The sequence below is a fragment of the Kogia breviceps genome, chromosome 15 (genome assembly GCF_026419965.1).
Source record: "Kogia breviceps isolate mKogBre1 chromosome 15, mKogBre1 haplotype 1, whole genome shotgun sequence".
NCBI lineage: Eukaryota > Metazoa > Chordata > Mammalia > Artiodactyla > Physeteridae > Kogia > Kogia breviceps.
The window spans coordinates 57099912-57121033 of record NC_081324.1 but is presented as its reverse complement, the minus strand read 5'-3'; the positions used below and the strand labels follow the sequence as shown (position 1 = coordinate 57121033).

The following is a 21122-nucleotide window of genomic DNA, read 5'->3' as shown; positions in this document are numbered from 1 at the left end:
TCATAGATTGCTATAACCTGTCTTTTAATCAAATCGTGCAAAAATATAATTAGAGGTTTTCAGTTCAGTCCTTAGGTATGTGAACTGTCCATCAGGGGGGCAGTGATGAGTTTTTCTTAGTATGAAGATGTGACTAGAATTCAAGCTATTTCAGTGAGACTATACTGACCACCAGAATGACAAAACCTATGGACATGTAAGGAAAGGCAGCTATAGATTTTGGTCTTGAGAGGATTTCAAGAACTACTTTGTTTGACATGACGGCTCAGACCTTCCTTTTTCTTCCCCTTTTTTGGCCCGAAGAGAATCACAGACTTTTAAACCAAATTTTAATGATCAAGTAATGTCTTTAATTACAAAAGAAAAACTGAGACCAAAACTGTAATTTACAAAAAAGGAAGCAGCCAAGTCATTTAATACAGGGGAATAAAGGTGAGTGCATACAGCTCAAAGAATGCACCATTCCCTGCCCCGCCTTCTTTTTGCTACAAGTTGCACCCATCTTTAAAAACACCATCTTTGCCAGATGCAGGAGCAAAGAAATTGCTCAAGTTGGGTTTTCTGCCTCCTTTGTAAGCTGCACATGTTAACATGTATTTTAAAACTGTGATGTGAAAAGGCCATAAAACAAGAAGCAAATATGCCATTCTCTTCACATGAAAGCATTACTTTACCAAACATCAGAATATGCATTTAGAATTTTTTCTCACAATTGTGTTCCTGTGAAGATATACATTTGGTCTTATTCATCTGTTTCTCTTGTAACTCCAACATATGGTGCCGTAAAATACATATGAACATTTTAAAAGTAAATACGTTTTCCATGTACTGTTCAGCGCCTGGACTTTTCTGATAAAAGGCACAGTCTCTGAGCCTGTTGTAGTTTCAGAACAGAAACGATGTGAAAAACACGTTCCTGGGGCAGGAGTGTCAATATTTGTCTGCCAGCCACGCGAACCCTGGCAGCTGTCTCCGGACCTGAGGTCTCCAGATCGGTGTCCCCGGGCGTGTGACAAGCTCAGGCACTTCCCAGGCTGGCACAGATCATCCAAGGCGGGCAGCAGCAGTTTTCAGAGACGGCAGATGGCAGGGGCGCGATTCGGGGTGGTCCGTTCAATTGCGAACAGGTCCCCCGCCAGTGGCCGCGTTGCTGGGCCGAGTGCAAAGGCAGCGAAGCTTCCTCGCAAGGGTCGGGGCCAGCAGGTGGGGCGGGGGGGGGGGACTGAAGAGCTCTTTGTGAGTCACGGCCAAGCACGACCCGGTCCGTGGGGCTCGCAGCCCTGCCGTTTCCTACCCGTTCCTGCCAAAGGCCCGCTTCAGCGCGTCCACGAAGCCCTCATAATGCGCCAGGATGGGGCTCTCCCTCTCGATGTAGGGAACAACCCACTCCTCGGCCGGCCCACTGAGGCGGCTGATTAAAAACGCCACCTTGAGGGTGTCGTTCGAGAACCTGGCCTCAAAGAACCTCATGTAAGAGGCCGCTTGGATCAAAAACTCGGGAAGCCGGGCGGAGTCGCCTTTGAACGTCTCGGGGAAAGCCACCGGGCAGGCGGGCGGGCGCACCTGGGCCAGCAGGTTGGCTTTCTCGCACAGAAGCCGCCGCACCTGGTCCATGAGCTCTTTGTTCTCCCTGCGCAGCGCACGGTTCTGTGTCAGGAGGTCCTGCATCACGACCGCCAGCGCATCCATCACCGCCCGCCGGGTTCCGTCCCAACCGCCGCGCCGCCGGAAGTGCGTGTCGCTCGGGGGCGGGTTCCGGGGGTCACGGCGGCGGCGCGTCCGGCCTCCACGGTCCAGGCCGGGCTTATGCCCGAGCGCCGGCAAGCAGCGTCGCCGGGACTACTGGTCGGAAAACCAGCATCCGGGAGGCCTGAAGCAGAAGGGCGGCGGCCAGAAAGGAAATCTGGACTAGACTGGGGGCCGAGCCGGGGGACGCAGCGCCGCGCTCGGCGGAAGAATCTGTCGCCGTAGCTGCGCTCAGCGACTTCCGGTAGCCTCCGTCCGCGACTTCCGGTGGCCTCCGTCTGCGGCCGGCGCGCAGGTACTTAAAGGGAAGGTGTCTGCTCAGGGATCGCGCGTCACTGGCCAGCTGCGGCTTCGCCCGCTCCTCTCGAGCTGCGAAGCAGCCGTAGAGTTTTTTGAAGTTTCATATTCCTGGCTGTTCGCATGTTACGCTCAAGGCTTCACAGCCACGAGGAGGCAGTTCTAATAAAGCCCTCTGTGCCTGCAGAGTAGACCATCCCTTGGAGCTTACAACTTGACGGAACAAGGAGCATCTCTCCTATCCGGAGTGCCTCCCAGGTGCCAGACGCCTTATCCTATCTCATCTAAGCCTCCCGACTCTGTGAAGCCCATGCTGGGTTTCTGGTTTGTTTGTTTGTTTTTGTTTTCCTGAGGACACAAGCAGCTCAGAGGGTATACAAATTTATTCTGGCTACAAAGTTGGTGGTACGTTGGTGAAGGCTTCCTGAGTGCCAGGTGATTGAGGATGAACTTAAACTTAAGGTGGTGGCAGGGTCTGTAGATTGGAAGGGGCCCTGTTGAGATGAACGCCATCTGTATTTGTATGAATGAGAGGAACAGATTGCATCTGGTCCAATTCAGCCACCGTTTACTGGCGCTGGCTGTGAGCTCTGCTTCTCTCTTGTAATTAGGCTGTGCTCTGACCTTCCTATCTAAACAGTCTCCTATTTTTTCCATCAGTGTGACGCGCTAGGTAAAGAAAACTTCAACGTGTGTGTGTGTGTGTGTGTGTGTGTGTGTGTGTGTGTGTGTGTGTGTGTGTGTGTGTGTGTGTGTGTGTGTGTGTGTGTGTGTGTGTGTGTGTGTGTGTGTGTGTGCAACCAGCGAGTCGTTAAGCACGTTGTCTACCAAGAACCAGAGTCCGCCTGCCGATGCAGCGGATGCGGGTTCGTGCCCCAGTCTGGGAGGATCCCGCGCCGCGGGGCGGCTGGGCCTGTGGGCCGTGGCCGCTGGGCTTGCGCGTCCGGAACCTGTGCTCCGCAACGGGAGAGGCCACAGCAGTGAGAGGCCCGCGTACAGCAAAAATTAAAAAAAGAACCACTCCCAGGCTCTGGGACTTAAACTGTGTCCCACTGTTTCCATATTTGAGGCGCTCAAAGATTGACCCCGAGGACCCTCCCATTCCAGAACCACCCAAGGTGAAACTGTGGGGAGGAAAATTCAGGAGGGGTTATTGCTGTGTGGTTCAGTGACTAAGAAACCCAAATAACATATCTGGATGAGTAGTTACATTTACGTTTAAGAATGTAATTTTTGACTTTTTAGAAATGAGAAGTGATACTTTTTGCCAGAATCCTCCGTTTGTCATTTACATGGAGATGGTAGGTGTTGATTTTGTATTAATAAAATAATGTTTCCTAATAAAGCTGCAGGTCATAAATTGTGCTAAAACACTTTCAAAAACAAAGTACAAAGGTACTTGAGATCAGTTATTTAAAATATATATACCTCAAGAAAGAAGAAAGTCCTATAACAAAAAAGTGGTTATCTTTGGGTGGTAACATTTTTATCTTATATGTCTGCATTTTTGAAGTGACTGTTGATTTTATAGTGAAAACAATAAAATTTATTAAAAATGAAAGAAAACAGGAAATATAAAAGAAATGCTTTCCATTTTTAACACATTAGTTATCTAAAGGGAATTTTGGAAAGCACAGAGGATGAATGCCTAGCTTAACTGAGGCTGCATTTCAGATCTCAGGCTTAATCTGTAAACATGTAGTGTTCTTCTGTTCCTTTTTAGCCAGAAATTATTATTATTATTTTGCCAAGGAGAAAGATAATATGTCATCATATTCAGTTCATCTAAAAAAAGAAAGCCATTTACTGAGTCAGTGTAACTTATGGAATTTCTCTGGAGCTACAGAGAGTATCAAAATGTCATTTAAAGTTTCAGAGCCAAAATGAACTCTTAGTTTGTCCTCAATATAAGAAAAAAAATTTATGAACCCAAATACAAGACTGGGCAGTCAGCTCAAAACACTGAGGATGTGCTTTCCACTAACTAATAATACCGCATACATTCTTGTGCACATATATGTTACAGTATACATTTTTAAAAAAACCATGTTGCCAGATATATGATAGGTCATCTGGTTCAGAGCTTTTCTGTGCTGGGAGTTCTAGTTTTTTTTTTTTTTCTGTTTTTTAATCACTGATTTAATCTCTTTACTTGTTATAGGTCTGGGCAGTTTTTCTATTCCTTGAGTCAGTTTCGGTAATTTGTGTGTTTCTAGGACATTTTAAAATTTCATTTAATTTATTGGTGAACAATTATTCATAGCATTCTTTTATTTTTATTTGTGTAAAGTTGGTTGTAATGTCCCCATTTTCATTTCTGATTTTAGTTATTTGCATCTTCTTTTTTCTTTCTCAGTCTAGTTACAGTTTGTAAATTTTGTTGATTTTTTACTAAGAACAGACATTTGGTTTCATTGATTCCCTGTTTCACTTATCTCTGTTCTAATCCTTATTATTTCCTTCCTTCTGCTAGCTTTGGGTTTAATTTGCTCTTTGTTTTCTAGTTTCTTAAAGTGTGTATGGACCAAACTGGGTCCCCTCAAAATTCATATGTTGAAGCCCTGATCTTCAATGTGACTGTATTAGGAAATAAGGCATTTAAGGGAGGCAATTAAGGTTAAATGAGATCATAAAGGTGGTTCTGTTTCTCTGAAGAACCCTGACTAATACATTCTTCCTTTAGTCATTTCTAATTCTTCTTTAATCAAGGGTATATTCATGGATATATTCTATAGAAAACTATCTTTCAAGTATATACTACCAAAAAAAAATCCTATGACAAATAAGAACCAGGACTATGAATTTTTTGTATGTGTGTGGTTCTGTGCATTCTCAAGATGTTTTAAAAGGCTTAAGAGAAAATACATTGAATAATGGTACACACCTGCTTTGGACAGGGTTGTAGTGGAGGATGTTAAATTTATTAAATTTGGGGCAGGGGGTGACTTTTGCCACTGTGGGACTTGCAGGTCCAAAACCTGTAGGGCAACCTAGCAGCCTGGAGATTCAGGGAAGAGTAGATGTTGCAGTTCTGAGTCTGAGATAAAAGCACAAGCAGAATTTCTGTGTTGTTATCTGGAGACAGAACTCTTTCTTTGGGAAACTTCAGCGTTTGCTCATAAGGCCTTCAGCTGATTGAATGAGGCCCACCTGTGTCATGGAAGGTAATCTCACTTTATTTTACTTTTTTGAAAGAGTATTTTTAAAAAATTATTTATTTATTTTTGGCTGTGTTGGGTTTTCATTGCTGCGTGCGGGTTTTCTCTAGTTGCGGCAAGCGGGAGCTACTCTTCATTGTGGTGTGTGGGTTTCTCATTGTGGTGGTTTCTCTTGTTGCAGAGCACGGGCTCTAGGCACGCAGGCTTCAGTAGCTGTGGCACACGGGCTCAGTAGTTGTGGCTCACGGGCTCTAGAACGCAGGCTCAGTAGTTGTGGCACACGGGCTTAGTTGCTCCGTGGCACGTGGGATCTTCCTGGACCAGGGCTTGAACCCATGTCCCCTGCACTGGCAGGCACCAGTGTGCCACGAGGGAAGACCTCTGCTCACTGTAAAGTCAATGATTCTAAATGTCAGTCACATCCAAAAAATACCTTCACAGCAACTTGAAAACCAGATGTTTGACCAAACAGTCACCATAATCCTGCCAGCTTGACACATAAAATCAGCTATGTAGAAATTTGATCATTTTAGAGTAAAACTTGAAGACATTTGAAGAAATGGCCTAAACAAAAGTGAGCATTTGTGAGAGAACTCATCTGAATGTTGTTTTTTATTTGACTCACATTTCTTATAAAAAAGAAGTTAAATCAGGAATATTTCAAAATAGTTACTTCCTTTAGGCAAGTAAATGCAGAACCACGTCCCTATCTGTGTGGGGTTAATCAGAATATATTTCAAACTGCTGAAAGCAATTATGACAAAGGACAGTGTAACTGTGTAATAAATGGTTGTTTTTGTTATCCAGCATGTATCTTTATCACTTGTTTGCTCTCTTTGGGGTAATCATTTACAGTGACTCAAACTGTGAGTCAGGAAATGAGATGTTGCCTGATAATCACACTAAAAAGACTTGTGAGACACATAACTACAGGGGCTTGATGAATGGATAACCTGTGGAATTGAAACAGCATTTTAAATGGGGATATTTTTCTTGCAGGTATCCTTAGAAGATAGTCCTCCTGCCTCCTGGAATGAATGGGCTTTGTTTTGACGTGGGCCCCATACTAAGGTAACAGTCTCTTTTGGTCATTTGTCAGCGTGTCTGGAACCCCAGCTATATTCACCAACCTGTCTAGATTTGTTAGGGGAATCAGTTGAGTAATGCATGTGAAAGCATTTTGGAAGAGATCAAAAATTAGAAAGTTGATGATACAAGTAAGACAGTGTCTTTACCAAAGCGATTATAAATGTCAGTGTATTTATCAGAGACCAGTTGTTGGTTTCAAAGCTGTATACAATATTTAAATGAATTTTGGCATTTTTGGTGGGAGGGATGGTTTTATTGAATTTTCAGAGCTGTCTGTGTGGGAAGCAAAGCATTAAGGGATTCACTGAGTTCAAGATTTTAATAGCAGAGGCAATAATATGGCTTATGTGACTATCAGTTTGACAAGGTTAAACGGTCCTTTAAAGGACAGAATTATGTGTCACGTTGTCCTAGGCACTAGGACACAACAATGAATAAAAACAGGTACAGTTGCTGCTATTCTGGAGCTCGTGACCCATGATTAAAGAAAATGGGGCCAGCATAGTAAAAAAAATTATGACAGCGGACCTCACTTGATACTGTGTAGTCAGAGAAGTGGGCCTTGAAGAAAGCACACTTAAGTTGAAATCTGAAGGACATGAAGGCATTAACTAGGGAGGAGATGGGGATTTTCACAAAGGCAATTGGCAGAGTCTCTGGTGTCAGAGGAAGTATGGTATATTTGAAGACAAAAATGCCAGCATATCTAGAGCACAGAGTGAAAGGGAGAACAGTACAAGATAGGGCTGGAGAAGGAGGCGGTGACTAGACAGTGCAGGTGCCCAGCGGGCTACGTTACAAAACTTGGTCTTCACCCTAAGAACAATAGAAAGCCATTGAAGTTTTAATTAATAGGGCACATGATTATTTGTTTTGAAGAGATTACTCTGGCTATAGTTGGGGTCAGAGCAGATGTGGGGAGACTAACCAAAAGGCTGTTACAATTGTCCAAGCAAGGGATGATGGTAGCTTGGATTTGCAGAGTAGCAGGTGAAAAGAGAAGCAGACAGCTTTGGGAATTCTCTGAGGGGTCAAATGGACAAGATGTAGTGATGCATTGCATGCAGCAAAGGAGAAGCTTGGTGACTTCATTTACTAAGAAAGGAAATGCTGGAAGAGGATCATAGGTTTATCTTGGACATGTTGAGCCTGCCATTACTAATAACTGTAATTCTCAATGTCAATTCCAACCACCCTATTACCACCAGTTCTTATGTTTCCATCTCACTGTCTTCAGTACCCCTACTCCAATGTTGCTTTTCCCACCAGTACCTATAATCTATTGATCTCTCATGGTTTCATGGCTTCTCACTCTTTTCTCATCTCATTGACTACTTTATTCAATTTCTGTTCCTTCCGTAGCATCATTATCATCACCTCTTTGCATACATGCTCGACTCCCTTGACCTTCTCTTGCTTCATTCTCTCTTCTTGGAGAAAACACAATCCTACTTAAATTCAGTTCTCTACTTGCTCCTTACCTGCCCTCATTCTGGAGAAAAACACAAAGCCATGCTGAATGGGCTCAATTTATATGAGCATTAATATCAAACATGCCCATAATGCTGCCTGAAAATCATACTGGCTTTCACTAGTACTCACTCTTCAACTCTCCTTGGTGATTGTTTCATACTGACCACACCTCAAATCTTTCTTCTCCAATTCTCACTCTAAGCGGTTGAGCTTGCATCCCGCCACACTGAGAAACGGAAGCAATCAGAAGAGAATGTCCATGAACTCTTCCCATCACATCTGCCCACCTGTAGGCGTCTGTAATCATTTCTTGTCCTTTTCTTCTCTTATTACAGAGGAACTAAGCTTACCCTAGCAAAGGCTAACCTCTTCACTTGTGCTCCCATTTCCTCCTAGGATGGGACCACCCAAGGGCAAGGGCAAGGGCAACACTCAGAAATTCTCTCCTCTCTCCCCTGCATCATCACTCTTCTCTTCCACCAAAATCTTCTCTTGACCTCACTTTCCTCTCTGACTAATGTCCGTTTTCTTTCCTCCTCTTAACAGTGAAACTCCTCAAATGAGTTGTTTGTATTCACTGTCTCTGTATTATCTCCTCTAATTCTCCATCCACTTTAATCAGACTTTCATACTTGGTACTTTACTCATCCTGAATGTATCAAGGTCACTGTGACCTCCATGTCAGTTTCAATCCTCATTTTACTGGACCTGTTGGTAGCATTTAACATCAATGCCAAAGATCAATTTGATAGCAAATCACTCTTTCCACCTTGAAACTGTCTTCTCTTGGTTTTCAAGTATCACATTCTCTCGGTTTTACTCCCATCCTCCGGATGCCCCTCCCAGTCTCCTTTCCTTGTTCTTGCTCACCTCCCTGTGTGCCCGGATCTCATTTCTTGGACCTCTCCTCTACCTCCACTTCTTTAGTGATCTTGTCCAGGTGTGTGGATTTAAGTACCATGTATAGATCTGAAAACTCCCTAGTTTTTATCTGCAGCCTAGACCGCTCCCTGGGCTCTAGACTTGTATATCCAGCTGGTTACTTAAGAGCTCCTCTTGGATGTCTAATGCATGTCTCAGATTTAACATGTTCCCAAGGGAGTTTCTGCTCCTCGTTTCTGGACCTGCTCCTTCTGAAGTTTTCTCCACCTGAGAAAACGGAAACGTCATCTTTCTAGTCGCCCTGTCCAAAACCCTGGGGCTTATCCTTGACTTCCGTTTTTCTTCGCAAACACGATATCCAAGCATCAGCAAATTCTCTTGGCTCCATCTTCAAAATGTGTATGGAATTTGATCACCTTTTACCAGTTTCACAGCTAATACTTGGTCAGAGCCGCCAGAACTGTCCTGTTGGATCACCGTGCTGGCCTCCTAACTGGGCTCCCTACTTCTACTCCCAGCCCCATGCCCAGAGCAGCATTTTATTTTACTTTATTTATTTATTTATTTATTTGCAGTACGTGGGCCTCCCACTGTTGTGGTCTCTCCCGTTGTGGAGCACAGGCTCCGGACGCGCAGGCTCAGCGGCCATGGCTCACAGGCCCAGCCGCTCCGCGGCATGTGGGATCCTCCCAGACCGGGGCACAAACCTGTATCCCCTGCATTAGCAGGCGGACTCCCAACCACTGCGCCACCAGGTAAGCCCCAGAGCAGCATTTTAAAAACACAAGCCAGGTCATGTCATTTCTCTGCTCAGGACCCTCCAGTGGCTTCGCATTTCTTGAGTAAGAGCCAAAATCCTTACAGTTGCCTCCACGGCCCTATGCACTGTAGGCTTCCTGTTAGCATTCTGATCGATCTCCCTGCTTTTCCCCTTGTTCCCTCAGCCTGACCCACATGGTGGTACCACTGTTTCTCGAGGGTGCCGTGCACATTGCCAGTTAAAGGATTTTGCCCCTTTTGTTCCCTATGCTCAGATGTCCACTCTCCTTGCTTCTTTACCCTTTTCAGGCTTTTTCTCAAACATCACCTTCTCAGCGAGGCCTTATCTGATCACACTAAATAGCGTGTGTTCCATCTTCTTCCCAACACTCCCTATTCCCCTTCTCCCACTTAATTTTTCTCCATAGCATTCATCATGGTGAAAAATACCTGTTTTTATATGTTTGTGCTTTTGTTCCTCTCTCCCCAAAGAGAATTGAAGCGTGATGAGGACAGGAGCTCTGTCTGCTGTGTTCACTGTTGTATCATTAGTTCCTGGAACAGTGCTCGACCTATAGTAGATTCTCAGTATTTGTTAAAAGCATGGGTTAATGAATCCAAGTGCATATAGTGAGTGGGCAACTCGGTCTTTGAGTCTGGAGCTCAGAGGAGAGGTTTTCACTGGGGAAGCACATTTGGGGCTCGTTGGCATAGAGATAGGGTGTATTCAAGTTGGCCCTGAACAGTGTGGGCATAATTGCTAGTAGTACCCCTCCTGCACTCTGAAGAAGTGCTCTGGTTTGTATGATAAATTGTAGCATTCTCCTAAAAATTCATGGTAGCTGAAACCATAGGACTGGATGGCATTGCCTGGAGAAAGCCTATAAAGTAAAACCAGAAGAGGATCTAGAAAGAGCCCTTAGGTTCTCTAACTTTTAAAGGCTCACAGAGGAGGGAGGAGTCCGACAATGAGATTGAGAGGGAGCAGTCAGACAAGGAGGAGAAAACCCAGAAGCACAAAAGCTAAGAAGAAAGAGTAGTTCAAAAAGAAAAGCAAGAGGTCAATAGAGTCAAAGTCTACTGAGAGGTGGAATAAGATGAGGACTGAGAGATACCCGTTAGATGCTTAGAAGTCAGTGATAGGCCTTAGATGCGCAGTAACAGGCCTTTTGGTGGAGTGATTAGGGCAGAAACCAGATTGATGTAATAGTGGGAGGAGAAATGAGGAAGACGGCAAGTTATAGAAAATCCAGTTCCTTTGGTTGTGACTATAAGAGAGAATGGGCAAATTCTGGATTACCCATTGAGCAGATTGAGTATGTGCTTAAGGCAAAGCTCGTAGCAGAGTAGGAGCAGCAAAACAGGACAAATGTGGAAAGAATTGAGTACTTGACAGTTGGAAGCAATGAACTAAAGGAGTCGTTGCCAAAAACTCATAGATCTGTCGGGCTTTCTGGGCGTTGTTTTACTGTTTGCTTTACATGTGGGAAAGAGTACCTCAGTACTTAGTCCTCTCAGTGGTCTGACCTGGCCCTGAATGTGGTCACAGTGGAAGTGGGTGTGGCACTGAGAGAGCGTGTTTTCTGTTTCTGTTTGGAAGAGGTTCGAGCTGAAATGTTGACGGGCAGGATCCAGATGAGAGGCCCAGCAGAGCAAACAGGAGAGGGGAGAGAGAACTGATGGTGGCATTTTACCTGGGAAGGTGGGAGGGGCATGGGACCTGAGCATGATGGGAAGAGTGGCTGGAGGTGGGTTGAGGGGTACATGTCTGCTGTAACTGGAGGGAAGAAGGAGGGGCTGGGCACACCTACAGCTGGGTTTGGCCAGGTGGATGTGGGAAGAGAGGGCATTGCTGTCTGGGGTCTTCAACGTGCCCGAGAAGGAGGAAGGACCACCTGTGAGTGCGGGAGTTGCCTCTCTGGGGCTTAGAGCAGTTACAAGAGTGACAGAGTCACTGACAGAGGAAACAATGTTAAGGGCTCTTTTGTGTGTGTGTGTGTGGTACGTGGGCCTCTCACTATTGTGGCCCCTCCCGTTGCGGAGCACAGGCTCTGGACGTGCAGGCTCAACGGCCATGGCTCACAGGCCCAGCCGCTCCGCGGCGTGTGGGATCTTCCTGGACCGGGGCACGAACCCGCGTCCCTTGCATCGGCAGGCGGACTCCCAACCACTGCGCCACCAGGGAAGCCCAAGGGCTCTTTTGAGGTTGGTGATCATGCATCATCGGCCGACATGTCTTAAGTTACCTAGGTGATTACAGGAAATAATAGGCTTTTTCTCTGCTGGAGCAAAGATCACTGAGAGAAAAGTATTGAAGAGTGATGTTGCCTTCAACGGCCAAATACCCACTTCTTTTTCTGTGATGTCATGAGTCAACATATATGCTTGGGAAAAGGTAGGGATCATTTGGAGAAACACGTTCTGGAAGACAGTCTGTTCTGCTTCTCTTTCAGGAATGAGTGAGGCTGAGTAAAACTGAGGTTTTCCTCAGATAAGGTTTTCACCAGACTGGGTGGGAGTCAGGACGCCTGAGCCCCGGTGCTGGTCCTGCCAGAACCATGGTAGCTTCCTTCTCTGGGTTTCAGGTTGCTCACGGAAAAGCTGTCAACAGACGATCTTATTTTCCTTCCACTCCTAGAATCTGTGAATCTATGATGTCCTGTCGTCACATCGGCTGCCTCCAGCAGACAGGCAGGAGTGTAAGACCTGGACTTCATTTTGGAATTGGAAGAGTTCTTACAGAATATCTGAGCCTGAATTTGTGCTCCAAGATACTGGCTTTCGAGGGGGCCTGATGAACTTGACCCTTCTTGCTGCTGGGTGGAGCTGTGAACCCATTTTTAGCAGATGAGGCAAAGGAGTCAGGCAGGTGTAGATTAAAACACAGTTTTTATTACTTTACCGGTAATAAATCAGCTTTACCATCTGATACTGGAGAATGTGGCTCAGAGCAGCTTAGACAAATGGGCTTTGTGATACTGAATTCCAAAATGAGGTTCACGCACCCACCAGTCACAGGAGCACAGAAATTGCAGACTTGGCCACATCGTCCTTGAGGACGCGATTGCACAGGGAACAGAGGAGGACAGGCTTTGTGCGGGCAGCCAGCTCCCTAAATAAAGGCAGACAGAGGAAGGAGTGGAGTCATCAAGTATCAGGTTCTCTCCTCCATTTACCACTCAAGTAACTTGCTCCTTGTCAGGGGAGCAGTAAGGATGAGGGAGAGAAGGAGTGAAAGAGCAGGATTTATGGGAATGGACGCTATCCTTTCTAAGGTTTATGAAGGTGGAAAGTGTAAATGTAAGCACAAGCAGTTGCATGGCAGGGCAGTTTTTTGTTTCTTTTTTAAAATAAATTTATTTATTTATTTTTTATTTTTGGCTGCATTAGGTTTTTTTGTTGTTGTTGTTTTTTTTGGATTAATAGTTAGCATTTATTAACATTCGACTCTAATTGCTGCATCTGTCTTTTTGTAAGAATATTTTAATTGCAGACATTTCTCCCCTAAATATTTTAGTGTGCATCTCTAAAAATGTCTTTTTCTGTTTACATAACCACAATAACTTTATCACACTTAACAAAATTGACAACAATACCTTATATTATCTAATATCCAGATCATATTCACATTTCCTCAGTTGTCCCAGGATCCAGTCAAGGACCCTGCATTGTATTTGGATGTTACATATCCTAAGTCTTTTTTTTTTTTTAATTAAATTTTATTTTTTTATACAGTAGGTTCTTATTAGTCATCAGTTTTATACACATCAGTGTACACATGTCAATCCCAATCGCCCAATTCAGCACACCACCACCACCCTCACCTCCCGCTTTCCCCCCTTGGTGTCCATACGTTTGTTCTCTACATCTGTGTCTCTATTTCTGCCCTGCAAACCGGTTCATCTGTACCATTTTTCTAGGTTCCACATAAATGCGTTAATATCCGATATTTGTTTTTCTCTTTCTGACTTACTTTTCTCTTTCTTACTTTCTGACTGTGTATGACAGTCTCTAGATTCATCCATGTCTCTACAAATGACCCAATTTCATTCCTTTTTATGGCTGAGTAATATTCCATTGTATGTATGTACCACATCTTCTTTATTCATTCGTCTGTCAGTGGGCATTTAGGTTGCTTCCATGACCTGGCTATTGTAAATAGAGCAGCAGTGAACATTGGGGTGCATGTGGCTTTTTGAATTATGGTTCTCTCTGGGTATATGCCCAGTAGTGGGATTGCTGGGTCATATGGTAATTCTATTTTTAGCTTTTTAAGGAACCTCCATACTGTTCTCCATAGTGGCTGTATCAATATACATTCCCACCAACAGTGCAAGAGGGTTCCCTTTTCTCCACACCCTCTCCAGCATTTGTTGTTTGTAGATTTTCTGATGATGTCCATCTTAACTGGTGTGAGGTGATACCTCATTGTAGTTTTGATTTGCATTTCTCTAATGATTAGTGGTGTTGAGCATCTTTTCATGTGCTTCTTGGCCATCTGTATGTCCTCTTTGGAGAAATGTCTGTTGAGGTCTTCTGACCATTTTTTAAATTGGGTTGTTTGTTATTTTAATATTGAGCTGCATGAGCTGTTTGTATATTTTGGAGATTAATTCCTTGTCCGTTGATTTGTTTGCAAATATTTTTTCCCATTCTGAGGGTTGTCTTTTTGTCTCTAGTTTCCTTTGCTTTGCAAAAGCTTTGAAGTTTCATTAGGTCCCATTTGTTTATTTTTCTTTTTATTTCCATTACTCTAGGAGGTGGATCAAGAAAATCTTGCTGTGATTTATGTCAAAGAATGTTCTTCCTATGTTTTCCTCTAAGAGGTTTTTTTTTTTTGGTTGTTGTTGTTGTTGTTGTTTTGGTGGTACACGGGCCTCACTGTTGTGGCCTCTCCCGTTGCGGGGCACAGGCTCCGAACGCGCAGGCCCAGTGGCCATGGCTCACGGGCCCAGCCGCTCCGCGGCATGTGGAATCTTCCTGGACCAGGGCACGAACCCGTGTCCCCTGCATCGGCAGGCAGATTCTCAACCACTGCGCCACCAGGGAAGCCCCCTCTAAGAGTTTTATAGTGTCCAGTCTTACATTTAGGTTTCTAATCCATTTTGAGTTTATTTTTGTGTATGGTGTTAGTGAGTGTTCTAATTTCATTCTTTTACGTGTAGCTGTCCAGTTTTCCCCGCACCACTTATTGAAGAGACTGTCTTTTCTCCGTTGTATATCCTTGCCTCCTTTGTCATAGATTAGTTGACCATAGGTGTGTGGGTTTATCTCTGGGCTTTCTATCTTGTTCCATTGATCTATATTTCTGTTTTTGTGCCAGTACCATATTGTCTTGATTACTGTAGCTTTGTAGTATAGTCTGAAGTCAGGGCGTCTGATTCCTCCAGCACCATTTTTTTCCCTTAAGATTGCATTGGCTCTTCGGGGTATTTTGTGTCTCCATACAAATTTTAAGATTTTTTTGTTCTAGTTCTGTAAAAAATGCCATTGGTAGTTTGAGAGGGATTGCACTGAATCTGTAGATTGCTTTGGGTAGTATAGTCATTTTCAGAAAATTGATTCCTCCAATCCAAGAACATGGTATATCTCTCCATCTGTTGGTATCACGTTTAATTGCTTTCAACAGTGTCTTATAGTTTTCTGCATACAGGTCTTTTGTCTCCCTAGGTAGGTTTATTCCTAGGTATTTTATTCTTTTTGATGCAGTGGTAAATGGGAGTGTTTCCTTAACTTCTCTTTCAGAGTTTTCATCATTAGTGTATAGGAGAGCAAGAGATTTCTGTCATTAATTTTGTATCCTGCAACTATACCAAATTCATTGATTAGCTCTAGTAGTTTTCTGGTGGCATCTTTAGGATTCTCTATGTATAGTATCATATCATCTGCAAACAGTGACAGTTTTACTTCTTCTTTTCCAATTTATATTCCTTTTATTTCTTTTTCTTCTCTGACTGCCGTGGCTAGGACTTCCAAAACTATGTTGAGTAATGGTGGCAAGAGTGGACATCCTTGTCTTGTTCCTGATCTTACAGGAAATGCTTTCAGTTTTTCACCATTGAGAATGATGTTTGCTGTGGGTTTGTTGTATATGGCCTTTATTATGTTGAGGTGGGCTCCCTCTATGCCCACTTTCTGGAGAGTTTAAATTGGTGTTGAATTTTGTCAAAAGCTTTTTCTGCATCTATTGAGATCATCATATGGTTTTTTTTCAATTTGTTAATATGGTGTATCACATTGATTGATTTGCATATACTGAAGAATCCTTGCATCCCTGGGATAAATCCCACTTGATTATGGTGTATGATTCTTTTAATGTGTTGTTGGATTCTGTTTGCTAGTATTTTGTTGAGGATGTTTGCATCAATATTCATCAGTTATATTGGTCTGTAATTTCTTTTTTTGTAGTATCTTTGTCTGGTTTTGGTATCAGGGTGATGGTGACCTCATAGAATGAGTTTGTGAGTGTTCCTTCCTCTGCAATTTTTTGGAAAAGTTTGAGAAGGATGGGCGTTAGCTCTTCTCTAAATGTTTGATAGAATTCACCTGTGAAACCATCTGGTCCTGGACTTCTGTTTGTTGGAAGATTTTTATTCACAGTGTCAAATTCACTACTTGTGATTGGTCTGTTCATATTTTCTATTTCTTCCTGGTTCAGTCTTGGAAGGTTATACCTTTCTAAGAATTTATCCAATTCTTTCATGTTGTCCATTTTATCGGCATCACATTGCTTGTAGTAGTCTCTTAGGATGCTTTGTATTTCTATGGTGTCTGTTGTAACTTCTCCTTTCTCATTTCTAATTTTACTGATTTGAGTCCTCTTCCTCTTTTTCTTGATGAGTCTGGCTAATGGTTTATCAATTTTGTTTATCTTCTCAAAGAAGCAGCTTTTAATTTTATTGATCTTTGCTATTGTTTACGCTTCTGTTTCATTTATTTCTGCTCTGGTCTTTATGATTTCTTTCCTTTTGCTAACTTTGGGTTTTGTTTGTTCTTCTTTCTCTAGTTCCTTTAGGTTAAGGTTAGATTGTTTATTTGATATTTTTCTTGTTTCTTGAGGTAGGCTTGTATAGCTATAAACTTCCCTCTTAGAACTGCTTTTGCTGCATCCCATAGGTTTTGGCTCGTCGTGTTGTCATTGTCATTTGTCTCTAGGTGTTTTTTGATTTCTTCAGTGATCTCTTGGTTATTTAGTAACGTATTGTTTAGCCTCCATGTGTTTCTGCTTTTTACATTTTTTTCCTTGTAATTCTAATCACATGGCATTGTGGTCAGAAAAGATGCTTGATATGATTTCAATTTTCTTAAATTTATTGAGGCTTGATTTGTGACCCAAGATGTGATCTATCCTGGAGAATGTTCTGTGAGACTTGAGAAGAAAGTGTAATCTGCTGGTTTTGGATGGAATGTCCTATGAATATCAATTAAATGTATGTGGTCTGTTGTGTCATTTAAGGCTGTGTTTCCTTGTTAATTTTCTGTTTGGATGATCTGTCCATTGGTGTAAGTGAGGTGTTAAAGTCCCCCACTATTATTGTGTTACTGTTGATTTCCCCTTTTATACCTGTTAGCAGTTGCCTTATGTATTGAGGTGCTCCTATGTTGGGTGCGTATATATTTATAATTGTTATATCTTCTTGGATTGATCCCTTGATCATTATGTAGTGTCATTCCTTGTGTGTTGTAACATTCTTTATTTTAAAGACTATGGGATGAGTATAATATATATAATATAATATGAGTATTGCTACTCCAGCTTTCATTTGATTTCTGTTTGCATGGAATATCTTTTTCCATCCTGTCACTTTCAGTCTGAATGTGTCCCTAGGTCTGAAGTGGGTCTCTTGTAGACAGCATATATATGGGTCTTGTTTTTGTATCCATTCAGAGAACCTGTGTCTTTTGGTTGGAGCATTTAATCCATTCACGTTTAAGGTAATTATTGATATGTATGTTCCTATTACCATTTTCTTAATCGTTATGCGTTTGTTTTTGTAGGTCCCTTTCTTCTCTTATGTTTCCCACTTGGAGAAGTTTCTTTAGCATTTGTTGTAGAGCTGGTTTGGTGATGCTGAATTCTCTTAGCTTTTGCTTATCTGTAAAGCTTTTGATTTCTCCATGGAATCTGAATGAGATCCTTGCCGGGTAGAGTAATCTTGGTTGTGGTTTCTTCCCTTTCATCACTTTAAGTATATCATGCCACTCCTTTCTGGCTTGTTGAGTTTCTGCTGAGAAATCAGCTGTTAACCTTATGGGAGTTCCCTTGTATGTTATTTGTCATTTTTCCCTTGCTGCTTTTAATAATTTTTCTTTGTCTTTCATTTTTGCCAATTTTATTACTATGTGTCTCGGCGTGTTTCTCCTTGGGTTTATCCTGTATGGGACTCCCTGCACTTTCTGGACTTGGGTGGCTGTTTCCTTTCCCATGTTAGGGAAGTTTTCAACTATAATCCCTTCAAATATTTTCTCGGGTCCTTTCTCTCTCACTTCTCTTTCTGGGACCCCTATAATTAGAGTGTTGTTGTGTTTAATGTTGTCCCAGAGGTGTCATAGGCTGTCTTAATTTCTTTTCATTCTTTTTTCTTTGTTCTGTTCCAGAGCAGTGAATTCCAGAATTCTGTCTTCCAGGTCACTTATCCATTCTTCTGCCTCAGTTATTCTGCTATTGATTCCTTACAGTGTAGTTTTCATTTCAGTTATTGTGTTGTTCATCTCTGTTTGTTTGTTCTTTAATTCTTCTAGATCTTTGTTAAACATTTCTTGGATCTCCTCTATCTTTGCCTCCATTCTTTTTCCGAGGTGCTGGATCATCTTCACTATCATTATTCTGAATTCTTTTTCTGGAAGGTTGCCTATCTCCACTTCATTTAGTTGTTTTTCTGGGGTTGTATCTTGTTCCTTCATCTGGTACATAGCCCTCTGCCTTTTTATCTTGTCTGTCTTTCTGTGAATATGGTTTTTGTTCCCCAGGCTGCAGGATTGTAGTTCTTCCTGCTTCTGCTCTCTGCCCTCTGGTGGATGAGGCTATCTGAGAGGCTTGTGCAAGTTTCCTGATGGGAGGGAGTGGTGGTGGGTAGAGCTGGCTGTTGCTTTGGTGGGCAGAGCTCAGTAAAACTTTAATCCGTTTGTCCTCTGATGGGTGGGGCTGGGTTTCCTCCTTGTTGGTTGTTTGGCCTGAGGCGACCCAACACTGGATCTTACCTGGACTCTTTGGTGGGGCTAATGGCAGACTCTGGGAGGGCTCATGCCAAGGAGTACTTCCCAGAAATTCTGCTGCCAGTGTCCTTGTCCTCAGGTAACACATAGCCACACCCCACGTCTGCAGGAGACCCTTCCAATGCTAGCAGGTAGGTCTGGTTCATTCTCCCCTGGGGTCACTGCTCCTTCCCCTAGGTCCCGATGATGCGCACACTACTTGGTGTGTGTCCTCCAAGAGTGGAGTCTGTTTCCCCCAGTCCTGTTGAAGTCCTGCAATCAATTCCCACTAGGCTTTGAAGTCTAATCCTCTAGGAATTCCTCCTCTGTTGCCGGACCCCCAGCTTGGGAAGCCTGACGTAGGGCTCAGAACCTTCACTCCAGTGGTTGCACTTCTGTGGTATAAGTGTTCTCCAGTTTGTGAGTCACCCACCCAGCAGTTTGGGATTTGATTTTATCGTGATTGTACCCCTCCTACTGTCTCATTGTGGCTTCTCCTTTGTCTTTGGATGTGGGGTACCTTTTTTGGTGAGTTCCAGTGTCTTCCTGTCGATGATTGTTCAGCAGTTGTGATTCTGGTGTTGTTGCAAGAGGAAGTGAGAGCATGTCCTTCTACTCCACCATCTTGAACCAATCTCTCTGCATTGTGTCTTCATTGCTGCCCGCGGGCTTTCTCTAGTTGTGGCAAGCGGGGGCTACTCTTTGTTGTGCATGGGCTTCTCATTGCACTGGCTTCTCTTGTTGCAGAGCATGGGCTCTAGGCACACAGGCTTCAGTAGTTGTGGCTCGTGGGCTCAGCAGTTGTGGCTTATGGGCTCTATAGCACAGGCTCCGTAGTTGTGGCATGCGGGCTTAGTTGCTCCGTGGCATGTGGGATCTTCCTGGACCAGGACTTGAACCCCCCGTGTCTCCTGCATTGGCAGGCGGATTCTTAACCACTGCGCCACCAGGGAAGTCCCAGGGTAGTTTTGATAATATAATACACACATTGTATGTATATGTTTGTGTGTAGGGTACATACAGATTCAGTGGTCAATAACGTTATGTTGTTCAAAAGTACATGTATGTGAAAATATTGGCAGTGTGTCGATTTTCCCTAAGTGTTGGAGCGGCTGTTCATTTAAAATCTCACATCTCAGGACCAGGGTGAAATGAGTGCTTTTCCATGGACAGAGGCTCCTATGTCTGGGTATTTGTCCATTAAGATTTACCTTTACACCTTTTTTTTTTTGCCTGTGATTCTCTAATTTTAACTTATATAAAACTCATTTCGAGAAAAAAATAAAACTCATTTCTGTAAAGCTGGAAGTAATCTGTCTATTGTTTGAATTCTTTGGTCTTTCTTTACACTGTTACTTGGCATTTAATCCTATTCTGGCTTGCAATATCATGGTTTATATGTGTGTCTCTCCTTTATTAGAACGGAAACTTCCAATTCTTTTCTTTTTCTTTTTTGGCTGTGCCAAGTGGCATGTGAGATCTTAGTGCCCAACCAAGGATCGAACCTGTGCCCCCTGCATCTGAAGCACGGAGTGTTAACCACTGGATCACCAGGGGTGTCCCTAGGAACAGAAGCTTCTTGAGGGTAGGGATCCTATCTTATTTTATTTTATTTTTTTTGTGTGGTACGTGGGCCTCTCACTGCTGCGGCCTCTCCCGTTGTGGAGCACAGGCTCCGGACGCGCAGGCTCAGCGGCCATGGCTCACAGGCCCAGCTGCTCCGCGGCATGTGGGATCTTCCCGGACCGGGGCACGAACCCGTGTCCCCTGCATCGGCAGGCGGACCCTCAACCACTGTGCCACCAGGGAAGCCCCTTATCTTGTTTTTATACCTTCCACAGTGATTAATCTTCTGCTTTGCATTTCATAGGTGTTAAGCAAAGATGTGTCAGATGAATATTTAACAAATAATCTTAAAAAATTTTTTTAAATTGACGTATAGTTGATTTACAATGTTTCAGGTGTACAGCTTAGTGAATAATCTTAAACATTATTTTCCCATACCATTTTAAAGGGATTTCACACTCATTTATTTTCAACTCATTTCTCTAAATAGCTTTGTGCACAGGAAAATACTACGTGGGTTTTTGGACTTAAGCCAGGTCATAAAAGTTGATATTTAATAACAAAAACTATTACCTCTGTTACGGCTACTGCTGCTTCTCTAGTTGCTGCCTCTAGTTGCTGTTCATTGGGCAAGACTGAATTTTATCATTTGTTATTTCACTCAGTTTTCTTCCAAACCCTATGTGCTGGCTATTAATTTTTCTGTTTTAGCATTTAGAAAATATGCTTAGATTCTCATGACTAGATTTGCAAAAGCACATCTGTCTGACTCCTAACTTTTCTTTCTTCTATTTTACATGGCTTTCTTCTAGTTGGTCATATGAACTCAAATTGTATTTTCAATATATATTCTTATCATGTGATAAAATGATCAACAAATGTTCATCCAAAAATAGAAATAAGAATGTTATCCTAAAGACAGGATAAACAAAAGATGTTGCTTTTCTTAAGCACAAA

At 43.0% G+C, this 21122-nt stretch overlaps 2 protein-coding genes across 5 annotated transcripts in view; one reads left to right on the top strand and one right to left on the bottom strand.

Moving 5' to 3' along the window:
* Positions 1-327: 327 nt before the first annotated feature.
* Positions 328-1994, bottom strand: LOC131742693 (protein LDOC1-like). The gene has a single exon (XM_059040850.2). The coding sequence runs from the start codon at positions 1687-1689 to the stop codon at positions 1291-1293; it is 399 nt and encodes a 132-aa protein (XP_058896833.1). The 5' UTR covers positions 1690-1994; the 3' UTR covers positions 328-1290.
* Positions 1752-21122, top strand: part of AKAIN1 (A-kinase anchor inhibitor 1) — an 80894-nt gene continuing 61523 nt past the window's right edge. The window contains exons 1-3 of one of the 4 annotated variants that reach the window (XM_067015952.1): positions 1752-2041; positions 6201-6272; positions 9221-9400. In XM_067015952.1, the coding sequence (XP_066872053.1) occupies positions 9322-9400 (79 nt within the window). In that variant the 5' untranslated portion in view covers positions 1752-2041; positions 6201-6272; positions 9221-9321. The other 3 variants (XR_010837066.1, XR_010837067.1, XR_010837068.1) reach the window with 3 other exon arrangements.

What these genes read in the sequence shown, in the direction of transcription:
- LOC131742693 (XM_059040850.2), bottom strand. Translation starts at nt 1,689, where the DNA reads ATGGATGCGCTGGCGGTCGTGATGCAGGACCTCCTGACACAGAACCGT.